This window comes from Apostichopus japonicus, chromosome 13 (assembly GCF_037975245.1).
Source record: "Apostichopus japonicus isolate 1M-3 chromosome 13, ASM3797524v1, whole genome shotgun sequence".
Classification (NCBI taxonomy): Eukaryota; Metazoa; Echinodermata; class Holothuroidea; order Aspidochirotida; family Stichopodidae; genus Apostichopus; species Apostichopus japonicus.
The window spans coordinates 21,166,911-21,184,539 of NC_092573.1; the positions used below are offsets into that span (position 1 = coordinate 21,166,911).

Below are 17,629 nucleotides of genomic sequence, written 5' to 3' on the forward strand. Positions count from 1 at the left end.
GACGTCACTCACATCATTAAAGGGGCTTTCTCCACTGTCCACTCCTTCCTAAAAAGAACCACACACACGCGCGACACACTCACACATAAAGGGGGAAATGAATTTATCAAAGTATGTAATAAGAAGTACAGTTATTATCACAGGTTACTGACAATAAATTGCAATTTCCCTTTCGGATAGACGGTGGGTAGTGACATATGTAGGGGGTGGAGGGGGAAGGGATAGTAGAGGGGGGTGTTGGGCGTAATGATCTCATTTGGAGAAATATGTGATTCGAGGCAAAGTTAATCCTGCGATGGCAAACCATTGCACATTACTCATAAAAAATTCAACGCGCCTTTTGTTAGCCGAAACATATAGATACAGCTTTTTGTATTGTATCTGAGTGTTATAAAGGTCGGATGGTAAAAAGATGGGTATGAAAATGGCTGGATGCGGTAGGGGGTGGAGGAGGGTTTGGAGGAACCGGAACTAAACACAGTTCACTGTAGCGCCACCACTTGTAAACTCAAGCATGTTGCGTCGTTTTAGTGACGTAAACAACTGTATATAAGAATCACATCAGCCAAATAGGTTTCCATATGTAGTACCGCAACTGCTGTCTTTGGGAGGGAAGTGGAGCGGTGGGGGGGGGGGTTGGTTGGAAGGGTGATTAGAAAAGACAGCGGGGTAGAAGTGGGGGTGAGGAATGTCTGAACAAGAACACGTGCATCCTGTTACTAATTTGATGTATTAGTACTATAAAAATTTACGACTTGAAAGGAAACGAATTTAAGATATCTTTTTGAACGTTGTTATTTCCTGAGGTACCAACTAGAGTTTATAAAAACATCACGTATAGGCTGGCAGTATTTCACAAGACTATTTATATATTATTTTTAATATTATTACTATTACGAGAGTCTTGACGAATCATTAAGGTTAAAAGTTGACCACTTTTAATTTACAATATAAGCCTGTATCGTTGTTATCATATTTGCCCCTTTTTTTCGTATTGTCAAATAATTGTGAGGACAAAGGTCAAAGTCAAAGGTCAAAGAATAGGATTCATATATGAAATTTTCGGACACCTTTACGAAAGAGGGGTGGAGAGTTATTCTAGAGGGGGCGTACACTCTTATTGGCGGTGGGGGTACACCGGGAAAGCGCACTGGTGAGGGTCCAGGGAAAGCCCACGAAAGCTGCATCGTTTTCAGATATTTAACGTATCATTTTTTATCCGTTTAGGTATCAGTGACTTAGCTGTTGGAGAGAGTTATACCTCACAAAGATATCTGTCATAATAAGCCAAAGATGATGGCTGGGTGTGTGTCTCCTTTAATTATATTCGGCTAAGTTCGTCATCTTCATCTTTGAAAAAAAAACATGTTCAAACTTGTTAATTTTCATATTTTTATGATTTTCCGGAGGGGCGGCCTTAGTATGAAATCCAGACATATCTTCTTTCTACTCGACAAGCAACCACTATCAGTTATGAATCATATGATTTTCCACCGAAGTGTCCATCCATCTCCTTCTAGAATTATCGAGGGAATAAAAGAACCCGAAAAAGGTGCTGAATATTCATCAGGGAATGTAACGAACCAATCGTGAGAGGTTAAAGCTGACGTAGTTGAACCTATCAACCAATAGCGTCACTCAATACTTCCCTCGAAAAGCGGCAACTGGACAACACCGAGTTCCCTTGGGTTTATAAAAACATCTCAGCATTAGAAACTTCTCTCAAATAAAACTTTGCCATCGGGCAGTAATTTCGGGATTCTTTTCACAATAAAGAAAATTTTAAGCGATTAAAACTTGTCTTCGCGTAACTAGTCAGAGGATTGAATTCATTACAAACTTTGTTTGATTAACAAACAAAATAATACATTTGTGGAAATTTGGTTGGAGAAAATGGCTACCAATCCAACTATATGGATCACCTTTTTCTTGGTGTGCCTGGCTGTAGAAGCCTCCACAGGAACCTGGAACATCCCGGCGGCTCAAAAACAAGGTGCGTATTAGTTTAACAACCTCACGAAAAAAGGGTTGAATTTTACGTGATGAAAGGGCGGGAAACTTGGCTCCTATAATTTCATTGATGATTGAAAAGAAAGTAAAATGTGTAGGAAAAGCAAAACGTCAAATTCACTTTTTTAACATGTTACAACTGATATGTTTTTGTTTGCACTTTTCTGAGTCTGAGTAAAATAACTTGAGGGGATGGGGGGGGGGAGGGGTCAGGGATTACATCAAGTTTCTCTTCGAAGACTGTTATAGTCCGGTGTATAGATCACTAAAATTCACAGGTCTGTCACGCTATATATGGTCGAATGTTAATCTCTTTATAAGATGTGTAAAGTATGAACAATGAACTGTGATGTTTCTGGATATTACAATCTATATGGTATCGCATTATTTGTTCGGATGGAAATTATTATTAAATATCAACATATAAAGATAAACAATATTTCCCCTCCACCTCACCTTCCCCTTCCCCATCTCTCCAATAATGCTAGCATGTCAAGTAATGGTCACATACAATCAAACCAAACTTCAGTTAGCATTTTACAACCATTCCAGATGCATGCTTATAAAATCGATACTGAACAAGTCTTGGATAATCTTTTGGGAATATTTTGTAGGGTCAAAGTCATCACGAATTAAGAAAAGCTTTGAGCAATTATAGCTACTTAGCTCGAATAATTGCTGCCAATGGTGATGATCTTTAAAGCGGGATTCAGGATTCGTATCCCATGTTCCACCCTTTCTATGCCATTCGTTAAAAAGTATGTTATAATAAATATAAAATAATTGTCTTCCTGAAGTGTATTATAAACCAAGTTAAAGCAGACGGTCGTATTTTGTAACGTAAGAGCTTATTTATGTTTTCCCGCCCAGAAAATACACACCGCCCCTTTCAGATCATGTGCATGTGTCTTGTGGCGATAAGGGGGAGGGGGTGGAGCGTAAGTGGGGCGTGACGTACGGTGACGGTGGTATGCGTCAATGTAGTACATCGTAGATTTATTCTTATTTCATTCATGATAATCAAGTTTGTCAGTAACCGTTAAGGTACCAAGTCTAGCGACGAAGGTACACAGGGTGATGTAATTAATTGGGTCAGGGTGGAAGGGGAGAAGGGGGTAAGGTGGGTGGGGATGAAGGTTATATAACAGAGAGGAATTGACGGCCTGTACGTTTGTTTATATACCGTCTGTTCCTTATATATATATATATATATATATATATATATATATATATATATATACTGTTTTATAGTACTTCATACTTACAGTGAAGCAGAGTATCTGACGTCATGTCGAGTCACGTGAAATGGTGCACACAAGTAACTAATGTAGTATAATGTAATGGAGAAAATAGAACCATCAAATTTTTAAAATAGTCTGTCCAGATCACATGAGATTGTTTTTCTAGTAATTTTTACATTTGCTTCACCTTCCATCTCCAGCCGCGTTCTTGAAGACCCTGCACACCTACGACATTATTAACCCCGCCATCATTGACGAAAATGGCAACCACGTGACCAGAGACCTACGGGAGATTCATACACCTCGCCGTTACCGACGGGAGCTCTCGACTCGCAATGCAATAGATTTGCCTACCAAACTTTACATGTCCGTAAATGTCTCACGGACAGAGAAACTCAATTTGAATCTCTCCCATAATTCGGATTTTCTGTCGAAAGGATTTTTGATCGAAAGGAGAGGGAGGAATCTATCCGAGGCGGAACTGAGTAGACCGAGTAAGATCCATAAGTGCCATTACAGAGGTCACGTGTTCCACAACGAAGGTGCAAAGGTCGCCCTTACTGTTTGCAGTGGCTTGGTAAGCAAAGAACATCAGAAATACTTTCTCCTTCTTCACTGTTAGCAGCAGACCTATAGTTGGTGTTTTAGTTGAATGTTATCATTTATACCGGTGTGAAAATGTAGGATGTCCCCCCGAGTATCGTTTTCTCAACTAGTTTTAAACATCCGGGCATATATTCATTACCAGTGTAGAAGCCCCCTCCCCCGCCCCCGTACAATATGTAGCATATGCAACTCTAGAAAACAGAGGCATGTCCCTCAATGTCACAGAATATTAAAGTTACCCTGATTTACTTTTTGACAGTATCGATAAACTACGGTATTCAGTCTGTAAAGAAACACGTGACTTCGTCACCAATACTCCATGCGGAGGGTTTTACGCTAGTTTAAATCATCTCCCGGGGAAATATTCAGGACTGGTTGGGGAGTTTTGCCGGGAGGGGGGGGGGGGTAGGTTGGGGGTTGGGTATACCGATACATCGGTATGACCAAGTTACGTTCCGATTTATATATACTTGAAAATACAATCTTGCTTAGCTAAGTCTGCTACTTGTAGGACATACCTAATCTTTGAAACACACAAACGAAAAATGTCAAACCAGGGAGTTGTTATGGAACATAACAACTCCCTGGTCAAACACACCAACGTCGCCGGTACAACAGCAATAAAAACACTGCCTCTCTTTCTCTTATAGCTTGGGAAAAAACATTCACTTTCGTTAAGTGTGAATTTTCATACTGTTTCTTGTTGACTGATAGTTCTCTTTGTTCAATATCTTCTGGGCTTGCAGTAACAAAAGACGGATTTTCCTCTCAAATCACTTGAGTTTGATTCCGAACAAACACATTTTGTGGGACAGTGTATAGTGAAAGATAACTTTAATGTACAAATTGGAAAGGTTGGTTATAACACGGTAATTCAGGTCCACTTATTGTTCTTTATCTTTGATAGGTATACCTTAATTGGAACTAATTCAGCAATAGGCAAACACGTGATCTTGCTAAAATATATATCACGTGGTCTGACGTCATGACCGTAACGCCAAATCTTCGAGTAGCAAATATGACATTACAATTATTATATCAAGAAAGGGCGTAGGAACCGGGGGCTGGGGGCGTCAGCCCCCAGTGAAAAATATGGGGGCGGAAGTATCATTCCACCCCCCCCCCCCCCGCTTCGCAAGTCAGAAAACCCCTTTTTCATTTCCAAATGAGAAAAAAATCTCATTTGGAGCACCAAATTGCATCTAAGGCCAGGTGAAAATGCAAAATTATTTAAAACATGGAGTGGGTGTTGAAGTGTGCTATATTGCACCAAATTGCATCTGAGGCCACCTGGAAATGCAAAAAATTAGACCCCTCCCCCAGGCCGGCCATCAGTCTTCAGCCCCCCCCCCCCACTCAAAAGTACCTTCCTACGCCACTGATATCAAGTGTTATTATACGTGAAGTATAGGCAGACAACTCAGGGTATAACAAACGACAACATCCACAGTTAAACAAGAAAAGTAATCCGCCAGAATGTGGATAACCTTTGACCCTTGGATATGAAATAACATGGACTGTCTTGATGATTACGTCACTAGATGATGTATTCGTCACGTCATAGGTGAAGTTCCGGTCTATTTATGGCACTGATGACGTCATGTCGCCAAGTGAGGACGTGGAATTTCACACGCATCAATAACAAAATGTTTATCGTCGATAATTTAATGTATCAATTTATGTCATTTTCAACTCTTGAAAATGTCGCTCAGCAACACTTTTAAGGTAAATACAATGAAATTTATTGATTAAAGTTTCTGTTAAAGTATCATTTGCTGTCAGTCTTTCAACAATATTGTGAAATGATTGTCATAGTAACATGTCAATAAATGATATGTGATTCATTTCATATATGTTCGTTACGCTGTTAAGAGAGACAGCGACTGTTTGTCGGAAGCTTATGGACGAATTTATAAATGGGACACTTAGTGAAATGCTTCTTATAATAATAATAAAACAAATCAGCTCGTTACTAACCCGATAAGGTACCCCACCGCACCCAGGTCCTAGGGGGGCGGGGCCAGAGGAAACTACGACCCTAGGGCTCGTGATCAATTTGGAGCCACTAGGGAAATATGAAATAAAGAATATTGTATTCTTACTTTCAAAATAAACTTCAGGCAAAAATAGAAAGTGCAAAATGGAGAACGGTGACATAATTGTCTCCCAGGTCCGACTTGATTCTCGACGCTACAGACAACATCCCACCTTCTATTATTCAATTTCAAACATTGATATCACCGCTCATATCACCCTCCCATCTGTTTTAGTGAGTAATAACAAGCGGCGTACTGTTACAGTCATAACCCACCACCCTCACCAAATAACGGTTGCGTCATGAGATGTACATGTGCAATTTGACATGCGACTTGTTCATATGTAAATGAGTTATACTTGACCGTCTTGTTAACAATTCTACTATAGTGTATGGCAGGTCAAATAAAGGTCAATGAGTCGGCGCAGACAGAAAGAAGGAGAGGTGGAGAGAGAGGGGGGGGGGGGGTGGAGAGAGAGAAACAAATGAACAATTGCTATTTAAAGTTCTGTTGCTGACTCACGTACAAGACATACATAAATCTTAAATCATATCATGTTGATGTTTGTCGCTTCGTTAATCTTGATTTGGTTTAACCAAATTTTTCATAATGTTAAAAAAAAAAAAAAAAAAAAAACTGGCATAATTATTTATGACATGTTTGTTGTTGTTAAAAAAAAAAGAAGTTCTGTAGATAAAAAAGGGTATAAGGAATTTTTGTGAACATGCAGCCAAAGGATGTCTAAAACATGTTCATCACAGCAGAGATTTGATCGGTGGGTCAGATGGGATCACGTGGTCAGGTTCAATGGAAAGTCGAGTTTTATAGACTGAACTTTCAGTTGAAAACTCTTCCATTACAAGTCATAACGTTTCTTTTCGTTTGACTTGTTTTTTTTTTCAAAACGACTGATTTGTCAGTCATTCGGTTACTGTTCTGTGCCATTACATGTATCTGGCGGCAGATCTAAGTATGAGATCTTTCTAAAAGTGGGTCAGAGTGGGAGGTTAGGGCGGGCCCCGTAGCTGTGATGTCTGAGTTGAAGGGGCACAGATCCTTCTAAAGTTGGTCAGAGTGGGGGTTGCGGCTGCCCCGTAGCTGTGATGTCTAAGTTGAAGGGGCACCGTCAATTTAAGGAGAGGAACGATAGTGGTGTCCTGTAACTTGGGAAGTTCTTGTACACATGATTGTGGCACAGGTGCAAAGGGGGGGGGTACAATAATCGGCTCAGGGGACACGGCCCGGCTTGGCTACGGGCCTTGGTAATGGTGGGAAGGAGGTTGGTGGAAGGTTATCTTAAGTCAAAATCATCACCGTTTGAAGACAATGTCGTTCATAACGCTGGGAATTCTCCCCAGTTAAAGTTGATTACATCCATTGTATCTAGAGCCGAAAACATGTCTCCAATAAAGATCAGAATATTACGCAATCGTTTCGTCAAATATAAGGTCTATAATACGTATGGAATAATTGTGTACAAAAGGTTAATATACCTGGCACAGATCTGTATACAAATGTACAGCTTCCATGTTATATAACATCAGTGACGTCATGAATCAGTTTGGCTGGAAGGACTCAATATGTTCTAACAGACCACAACCACATGTGATTAATTTTGAGATAAATCTGTGAATCGAAGTTTAGACGAAAATCGTCATTTCTGTTTAGTTAAAGCATAATTTTATCAGTTCATTTTATAGTAGCATAAATGAGTTTCACCTTAATACATAGTGAACGTTGGAGAAAACCAGTATACAACTTAATCGGATTTATGAGTCTTAGAAAGTGTTGAACTATTCTTTACTTGAAAATCGCGGTGCTCCGTCTATCGACATATATCTTTGTAATACTAAACTTGACTTCCGGATACACTTTGGCAAATTGCCAAGAGCACTCCGCGTTGCCTAATAGCCATAATAAAATCATAAATCAAGGCATTTCTTGAAGCTGATTTGTTATCAAATCATGAACAGAGAGAACTGATGGGGCGTTATAAACAAGTTTCTGAAGGAAAAACAAAGAGAACGAGCTGATTTGTTATCGATAGCTCACAACACAAATAGGTCAAAAATAATCATTACTGCTGGAAATTGGATGACTATAGTGTTTTCGCATGTCGTGAACTTTACTTCATCTCACCACTAATGGGCGTGCCAGTTTTATTCTGTCGATCAGACATGCGCATGTCGTATTTCTGTTCATATAGGGATATCTAACCAGATAGTATACTTACTATTAGAGTACCAGCAAATGTCTTTTGTTGTAAGCCACGCCCACTTTATTCTACTCTTCCGCCTTTTTAGGTGTTTAGACCCCGACAGAAATCTCCAGAATCTTGAAACTTTGAAAGACAGAAATATGTGGAGGTGAAAGTTTTTTGAGGTTTCTGGGTGAACGAATTCCAAGTATCGTAACAGATCATCAAGACATTTCAGTTTAAAACTTATATAGTTAAACCTTCCAATTGCTTATTTGAAATTTTGGACAATGCCATAAACCATAGAACGCCGTTATGGACAATTAACCGTTACGACTGTCTGATCGTTAAACGTTGAAAGATGTATACAAATCTGCAAAATAAGATTATATACAACGGTAAACAACGCGTCATGTTTAGAGGTTTCTTTCTTTCTTTCTTTTTGCTTTACACTAAATGTATGTTTCTCTTTCGGCGATCCATGGAAACCTTTTCACACTTAAGGTGTCAATCGATTCCGATGTAAATGACAGATTGGTTTGAAAGGCTCCTCAAAAATGAAAAACTTTTGCCACTCAAAATTTTGATAATTTCATTTATCAAAATCGTTTCTCTGTCCCGTGAGAATGTTTATCAAATATTTATTTTGGCAGATTAAATATTTGGACACATAGAAAAATGTGTCATGTTATGAAATGACAGTTATACAAACCAATCTTGTGCTCTGTGTTATGCGTTATTACGATATGTATACCAAAGTACGTTATTTTTTTTTTTATCATTTTGGTAAAATTAAGTGACTTTAATAAAACAAACAACAGAACTAAACGAAGAAGAAGAAGAAGAAAACAAAATAGATAAAGAATAAGTAGAAGAATCATAAGAAATAATAAGAAGGACCGTGTATATATCAAGTGATGCTTTACGTAACATGCCAAAAGGCCTTGGTACGTACAATATAGTATGTAATATTACGTTTCGGAATTTCCAACTTTTGTAAATTAAATACTATTACATTAAATGGTTAGACTGAGTACGGTTTACTCGTTGATTTGAAGATTGAAAACGAGTCAATTAAATGGAATTAGAGTTACAACCAACGTAAGAATTTTTTTTTTATGTGAACCGTATAAGATTGTTATTGCGTGAGCGTGACTCGCTTATTCTTATATAACAAGAATAAAATTGATAAAAATAGGAACCCCTAAATAATTCCGAGGCTTTTGCCAGGCCCACAACTGTATACGCATTAGATATCTATGACTTCTACATTACACATTACTGTGCGCGGTACCCCCTGCGTTCTCTTAGCCCATCCGCGAGCTTTACCTATGATCTTTACTGTATTTGTAATACGCTATAATGGTACAAAAACAGACCATCACTATATTATATATAAGTACTTGTTCGAATCTAAGGAGGTACGTGCGTGCGCGCGCGCAAACAAAAATAGAGGAAGGGGGGGGGGAGGAAAGATGGAAAGGAGCATCACACGGTGACGTGTGACCTACTTTTTGTTCTACAGAGAAATATGACGAATCGACAAAATGAGATTTTTTTTTTCCTTTTGTGCAGACAGTAAAATGAGCGATGGTTACCTTGCCTACGTCTGAAGGTTTGGCTTTCTGTCAAACTAGTTAGATATTGTACTTTATGACATGACTGATTTTGTATACACCTTGAATAAACGACAGGTGAACAGTTGTTTTTGTAACTTTTTATGACTCTAAAAATGCGATCAATTTTGAAAAAAAAATAATGGATTATCGGTCCTCACTGTCAGTAAAGGAAATAGATTGTCTAAAAGAAGCAAAGGGCGGGGGGGGGGGGGGGGGGGAGGGAACGAAGAAAGAAGTAAGATCGGTAAAACTTCAACCTTTGATATTTCTATATTGTCTGGAATTTGACAAAAAACATATTGTTACTTGCAGGTGAGAAATATACTTCAAAATTGAAAGCTAGGCTTTTTGATGGATGTGCGTTGTCGACAATACAAAAAAAAGAAAGAAGGAACTAGTAGTATTGTATTTGATGAGGTAAGGGCATCAAATGAGTGTCGCCAAAATATGTCGAAGTCTCTCATTGGCGAATGCTGTCTGATCTCAGCTCATTGGTTGAAAGACAACGTGGGCGTGGCTTAAAGGAATATTAATATATAAAGTGTGACAGTCATGTTGGCTTTCTGATTTAAGTTAAGTTTAGTTCTAACTATCCAAAGTTTTAAATCCGATTTAGGACAGTTTAGTTTATTTAAACAATTTAACGACAAATAATGAGTAAAATTGCGTTTAAGAGAGCCATCACAAGCAGCCTAACATTTTGATTGGTCGGTTTTTTGACGTAATGACGGAATAGACTATATATAATGATGAACCTAGTGGAAAGCGTGGAAATTATATCAAGGTTTATCAACTTTGGTTGGTGAAAAGGAGGAGAATGGATATTTTTCTGATCAATAATGAATTACTCTATAGGTGAAATGATGGAGACATGAAAAACATAAAATTACCTATTTTTGTTAACACTTTAGACACAAACAAAATTTAGAATCATGATAGCTATACGCACATTATAAAGATAACGCGAGCTTAACAATCACGGTACAACCCGACTGGGGAGGTGAGGGGGGGGGGGAGGAGAAAAAAGTCCCTATTAGATTTTTAACTTTTTTCCTTTTGCAACCAAGTAGACAGGTGTTACTCACTCTGCGTTAGGTCTGGAAGAGACCATCATTATACAAAATTTGAAGAAAAAAAAGTCGTCGGATTCGTTCGTGACATTTGTCGATTTTTAGCTTGATTCTGATAGGATCTCCTTGTCACGTATAGGATCAATTTGTATAGTTCAGTGATTGCATCAAAAGAAGAGATTTGCACCCGTAGGGCTTTAACGGTTGAACCATTTAATGTCATAAAATATAATACATAATATATATAGTGAGTAATTAAAGCTGCACTGTGGATTTGGGTCTATAACTAAGTTACACATTTGTTTTTTTTTAACATGAGTTGTAATATTTGGGCATGATTCGATACCTCTTTGTCATATTAATGCGGTCGGTTGTATCCTTGGTATATAACGAGAAATTTGCTTGAGATGATACATATTGTGTATTACACAAATGTAAGTCAATTTTTTTTTAAATATATTTTTATCCATTTTGGTGCGATTCTTGAGGACTAACGTAAAGATGTTTGTGTTTTCTCGGTATACATTACCTTCGTGTTAACGGTTAAATATGCTAACAGAGAGAGGAGTCCGTGCCTGTACTCATATTACAGCATAACTGCCGTAACTCAGTCTTGCTCGTCTCCAATGGACTTGTACTCGTACTCGAGACATTTTGGACTCTAGTGTACATTCTAGTACAAACTTCAGTACTCGCAATAAGAGCTGCCGTGTACTCCTACCTGTAGTGTTATTAACGGAAATTCTACTTGTACTCATACTCATGCTGTCGTACTCATGCTGTCGTACTCATACTCATGCTGTCGTACTTGTAGTCATGATCTTGTACTCTTGCTCATAATGTTGTACTCTTACTCATGATGTTGTACTCTTGCTCATCCTGTTCTACTCGTACGCACACTGTTGTATTCATACTCATGCTGTTGTACTTGTAGTTATGCTGTTGAACTCGTACTCATGTTCTTGTACTCGTACTCATGCTGTTGTACTCGTACTCATGCTGTTGTACTCTTACTCATAATTTTGTACTCTTACTCATGATGTTGTACTCGTACTCATGCTGCCGTACTCGTACTCATGATGTTGTACTCGTACTCATGCTGTTGTACACATACTCATTCTGTCGTACTCGTACTCATGTTGTTGTACTCGTACTCATGCTATTGTAATCGTACTCATGCTGTTGTACTCGTACTCATGCTGTTGTACTTGTACTCATGCTGTTGTATTCGTCGTACTCATGCTGTTGTACTCGTTCTACAATTCTGATACTAGTAAAGACACCAATGAATAATTTATCCGAAATGCTTAGTCAAATAGTCAAATAGCTATTCAAGTTTAAAAATGTATATTACCGTAGTTTGTACCCATGGCAGTAACCATATTGCTGTATAATATGCAAATTACGGAGCCTTTTAAAACAATTCACACAAAATGTGAATACTATAACCTATTCCTTCTACTAACTTCAACTAAATGAAATTAAGGTCCAACGTAAACTCTGATTTGACTTAACATAATTTATTCCATTGAAACATCCTTCTTCCTTCTTAGTTTTTGTTTTGTTTTGTTTTGTTTTTTGGCAAAATAAGTGAATTAAATAGAAGTAGCAATATCAAGAAAGTTCAGATGAGACACTTTATAGGACGCTACATAATGTTAATGTTATTCTTCGGTCATCTAAGTTAGGTGAGGGGGTCAGCGGTCTACAGCCCCCTAGCTGGCCTGGGGTCAGTTGTGCTCGGGTAGACATGGAGGGTGCCGCAAAAATGTGGGGCAATGGATAGTGTATTCTCATGCTCGTATAGTTATACTTGACGAAACATGAATATTGCAATAACCACCCAAAAAAGGGGGGACCGACCGACCGACCTGGCCCTCCACGCCTCTGGTTACCTTGGCAGGAGAGATGCATTGGGGGGGGGGGGGAGTTAACTAAATATTTATTTCGTGCAGTGAAACATCATAGTTAACATCTCTGGCTATGCTGCAGGATTAGCCTCAACTGCCCCCCCCCCCCCCGCCACGCCACGCCGCCCCGCCCCGCCAGAAAATGTTTAAGTGTTAGTTTAGCTTGGATTGATTTGAGTGTGCTGAAGTTTTTCTAACAGAATGGTCGGCACTTCAATAGCTGCAATATGTCACTTTAATTTATGCATGTTATTTCTTTTCTGTTGCCATACCCTATATATGAACCCGTCTTATTAGCTATGACGAGTGATTGAGGACAGACATCTAACGATATCTTGACTACCAAATGCCCCAGGCATAACATCTAGGGGTTGCATGTAGACCCTTCACAGTAGGGGAATGTACATTCAAAGAAAATATCCTAAGTTTGCAAAAAGAGGTAGGGAAAAATAAAAACATATGTAGGTAACCAATTTTCCCAAGGTTAATTTTAGATCATAACCGAACGTCTGCCTTTATATGACCTTCAGACGAACCACCAAGCCGTGGAACTGTAAACCAGTTTTGAGTGCTTATGCAAGTTTGGGTTTGCCTGGTTAACTTTATAAGTTTACTCACATGGTGGCAGCGGTGGGACAAGAAGGCAAATAACAGACAAAACATAACAAGAACAAAAGTTATTATAAAAATATCGTGCTTGACTGTTTACGCGATCCATTTAGGTATTAAGATATCATGGTGATACATGTTTGAGTGATCACGATTGAGTGTAATTGCATGGTGGCAGAGGTGGGATGAGCATGTAAGAAGACAGAGAGAAAGTAAAGAAAAAAGGAGAACAAAACTGAGACAAGTGTAGGTGTGAATTGCAACATGTATGCGGCAGTTTTAAGGAGCCAACTATTTATGATAAGCGAGGACTTGGAAGATTGATGACAATGATTTTTAATTTAATTTCACATGAACTAATTAATTATTAAATTATGTGGTTTAGTGCAATATTTAGGCATCGTCAAGAATACAACCAATAAGGAAACGCAGAAAAATCTATGTAAAAGTACAGCAAGCATACCCCGATAAGAGCATTGTCAAATATGAACATTTTTTTGTCATCGGCCAAGCTTTATTTATATTGGTAATTTGTATATAGAAGGATGGCATTACGACGTTTAATTTCACACACATTTTGCAGGCATCGTGAGGGCTTCTCTGGAAAGCAGTGCTTCTGCACTGAGCAGGACTACCCTCATTAAGGATGACAATCATAATAAAAAAATATATATAAAAAAATCGTGGAGATACAGAAAAGTTTTTGCGAAATGTTAAGAAAGCATCTGGCAGGTGTAAAGCCAGTGATGTTTATAATGATTTCTCTTTAAGATGTACAAACTTTTATGGAAGATCATTTTTCTTACACATTCATGTTGTATATTAATGATATTATAGGAGGGAAGAGAACATTGACAGCTAATCAAACTCTCCAAATGTGTCACATTTTATATAGGCTACAGGAAACAGCAATAGTTTTAATAGGAAATAGTTCTAAGCTTTTCAGAATATCTACCACTATGACGTCACAGATCCCCTCCTGTGATTTACTTCCTGTAGTATAAGGAAGGTTTTTATTGGTAAAACAATATATAGTTTACATTCCAACGACCACATATATATAATGTAGTTAGAAACAAGATATTTCGATGACTTTCTTTCGACTAAATAGCGTGTGGTATTTTACTCTTCCATATATAAGTGTCACTGTGACACTTCGATGGCAGAAAATGTGACACTGTCACATTGTCCTATCACGGGAAATTTCCTTTTGAACATTGCCGTTCTTACATGTGGGAGCAGGGATGTGCCCACGCTGGGCGGCACTGGGCGGCCCCGCCCAGCACTAAAAATTACCGCCCAGCACTGTCTTAAAAATCGTGAATCCCGCCCAGCACTATTTTCATCTAAAATCCCGACATTCCTAACAATATATTCAACATAAATTGGGCCTATCCTATGCCAAATTCATACAGACTAATAATGCATCAGTTACGCATGCGAGAAACATTACTTACGGCTCTCAATCGGTCCCTTAAAGTCTCTTGAAACCAACTAATAACTGTTACCAGGTACGTAATATATTTCACTAAAAAAAAAAGGTCAATTGTTAGCAAAACTAGTACTTGTGTATGTGCTTAAAAAGCTATACAAGTGCCAGCATTTGGCATCAGAGCACCTTAAAAAATCGAAAAATTTCTCAAAGGGGAGGGGAACGAGGGGGAGGGGGCGATCAGTATACCCGGCACTCAGGAAATCCTGGGCACATCCCTATGGGAGTATATTAACTTTTCACAGACAGTCATTCTCAAACATGAGAATAATTCTCAATGGCAATCCTAAAATGTTTTGGCCGTAATGTGTGCTCCCTGCCAGTTTTCAAAACCAAAAATAGAATAATCTACCTAAAATTGAAGGCCGTACAACAAAGCCTTGTTTTGGGATACGTAAGGGTATTTTATCTCTGTGTGATAGAAGTTCTATATATATATATTGGTTATTACATCGCATCTCATTAACTCAGTGTTTCGTTCTTGAATTCTTGCCAAATTCTCCGTCTCCTGCTCGAAGAAAGAAAAAAAAGAAAGTACATCAGGTGTCAGCTAACTTTTACAACCACCCCATGCGGGTATGTGTCACGCAACGATTTGGCATGCTAGTAATTCGAACGGAGAGGTCGCGACGGGGTTGCGAACGGAAAAAGAAATTGCTTATCTACTCCTATTCATCTCGTGAAATTGTTTGTCAAGAAGTCGATATTTCAAAACCAACGAACTTAAAAAATTTAGTCAACGGTATGTGGAGTCACAAATGAGATGATTGTGTATATCACAGTTGGAATTTAATTTAGGCTTTCTTTCTTTAACCGACTGTCCATTGATTTATCAATGTCTGTGACGTCATCCGACCTTATGCATATGCATGAAGTGAAAGCTTACGTTCCTCCTCTTAGCCGTACGTGTACGTGTTCTTAGCTTTGACTCTCGAACAAGTTTGACAATACTATTTATTCACATATTTGCTGCTGTTGTTGTTTAAAACGTAATTGAAATAAATAATAATGATAGTTAGCGTCGTAAGGGGTGGGAGACGGGGTAGAGGGGAGGAGGAGGGGAAGGGGGTAGAGTGCATGTTCATGTATCTGGTATTACAGGGATCGAAACAGAAGTTTTTTTACTGAATATAAGCGTTATACATGGATTAATTGTTAACTTTACAAAACGAAATATAGCCGAGAGAGTAGCGGATAACTTTTGGGAAGGGGTGGGTGGATGGGCGAGGGAGGGGAGGGAGGGGGAGGTGGTGGGTGGTTTAGACTGAAGTTCCCCAGTTTTCTTAGTTAAGGTGGATATTACGTATTCCCTGCCCCTCCCCCCTACGATCAAGCAGCCATGAAACGGCAAAGTGATCGTGTTGTTTACATCTGTTACCAAATCGTTACGCAATTTTGAAACATTGTAATCACTACAGTTCTACACATGCAAACGCGGTGTCAATGTTTACCCAAATTGCACTGTCTGAGCACAAAGTCATGGAAGAAATTGGGCGCTGAAAGCTAGTTGGCGTTAAATGTGTTCAGTTTGATGAAGAGAAGAGATCAGATTATCCATAAATTTTGGTATTTATCTGTGTACATGGACACAATGCCCATCCAGTGTTCCTTCAACAACCCATGAATCAGTTTTTACATTTCTGTCTAAATAACGTAATAAACCATCATGGAAAGGCCTCTCTTCAACGGATCACACCGGAAGAATGACGTAAACGGCATTCTCAAATAAATCTTTAAAATATATCATAAATATTTGATAAACTTTTCACTTGCGCCTCTTGTCTCCATCCATAACCCGTAACTAAGTGACTTTATCTTTCGTCAATCCATCAGTTCCAACGGGGGGAACAGAGGGGGAGAGTAAGTTCTGTAAATTCTATATTTATTGTTATTATTCTTGTTACATAAGACCGTTCAATATTTATGTCAAAACACAAAATACAATCATTTATGACCGCTACTAATTCAGATATTGTTTACATAATCGTTTCGTCGTCTGACAAAACTCGTTTTAAGCTGTTCAAGACAGTGCCAATATATTTGGTTCTCTTTTCAAAGCATTCTTTTTGAATTGTTTTGAAATCAGGTCGTTTCTTTGGGACTCAAAAGTGGGTCGCAATATGGACCTCTTCTCAAATTGGGATGAGGGCAAATATCGTATCATTGTAAACTAAGGACACGGCTAACAGGCTTGAGGAATTCAGGTCGCTGGTTGGTACTGAGGATCAAAGGGAAAAAAGAAGTATGTTACATCAAGGCATCCGTCGTATACTTGGCAAAGAGAAAAAGAGAGAGAACAGATTAAAAAAAAATTTACTGCCATAACTGGGTTAATTCAAAGTCATTGACCACCCCTCCTTTGATGTAGTTGAATAATATCGGTTTGATATTTAAAAGAGGTCAAAGTTTATTTAAGATCTATTTGTCAGTCTACGAACGAGTCCACACTATGCTATTTTTCTAATGTGTAATTTTTGCTGACATAGTGAGCCCTCCCCATCCCCACCCCACCCCATCCCAACCCCCGATTCTTATATGCAAAGTAGGTTAGATGTATAAGGAAAATATATGTATTATGAAAATTCTGTCGTTCGTGTTAATTTTGATGAAAATAAAAATGATATGTGAAAGATTTGTTATGAATTTGCAAATACGAATAGCTGTACTACTAGAGTAAACGGCTGTTTACCGCAATTATCTTCGGTCAAAGAATGGGAAAAAAGAAGAACTTCTAGCGATAAATCAATCATTTATTTAATCGTCATTCAATTTTCGGTTCAGTGATCACCACGGATGTAGGTGGGGGGGGGGGGGGTCCCCAAAGAACCCTAGCATTTAG

The 17,629-nt window shown here is 38.5% G+C and overlaps 1 protein-coding gene across 1 annotated transcript in view; it reads left to right on the forward strand.

The window, feature by feature from the left end:
* The first annotated feature begins 1,714 nt into the window (after positions 1-1,714).
* Positions 1,715-17,629, forward strand: part of LOC139978237 (A disintegrin and metalloproteinase with thrombospondin motifs 7-like) — a 46,690-nt gene continuing 30,775 nt past the window's right edge. The window contains exons 1-2 of the mRNA XM_071988238.1: positions 1,715-1,993; positions 3,452-3,828. Coding sequence (XP_071844339.1) covers positions 1,894-1,993; positions 3,452-3,828 — 477 coding nt within the window. The 5' untranslated portion in view covers positions 1,715-1,893. The remainder of the gene's footprint in view (positions 1,994-3,451; positions 3,829-17,629) is intronic.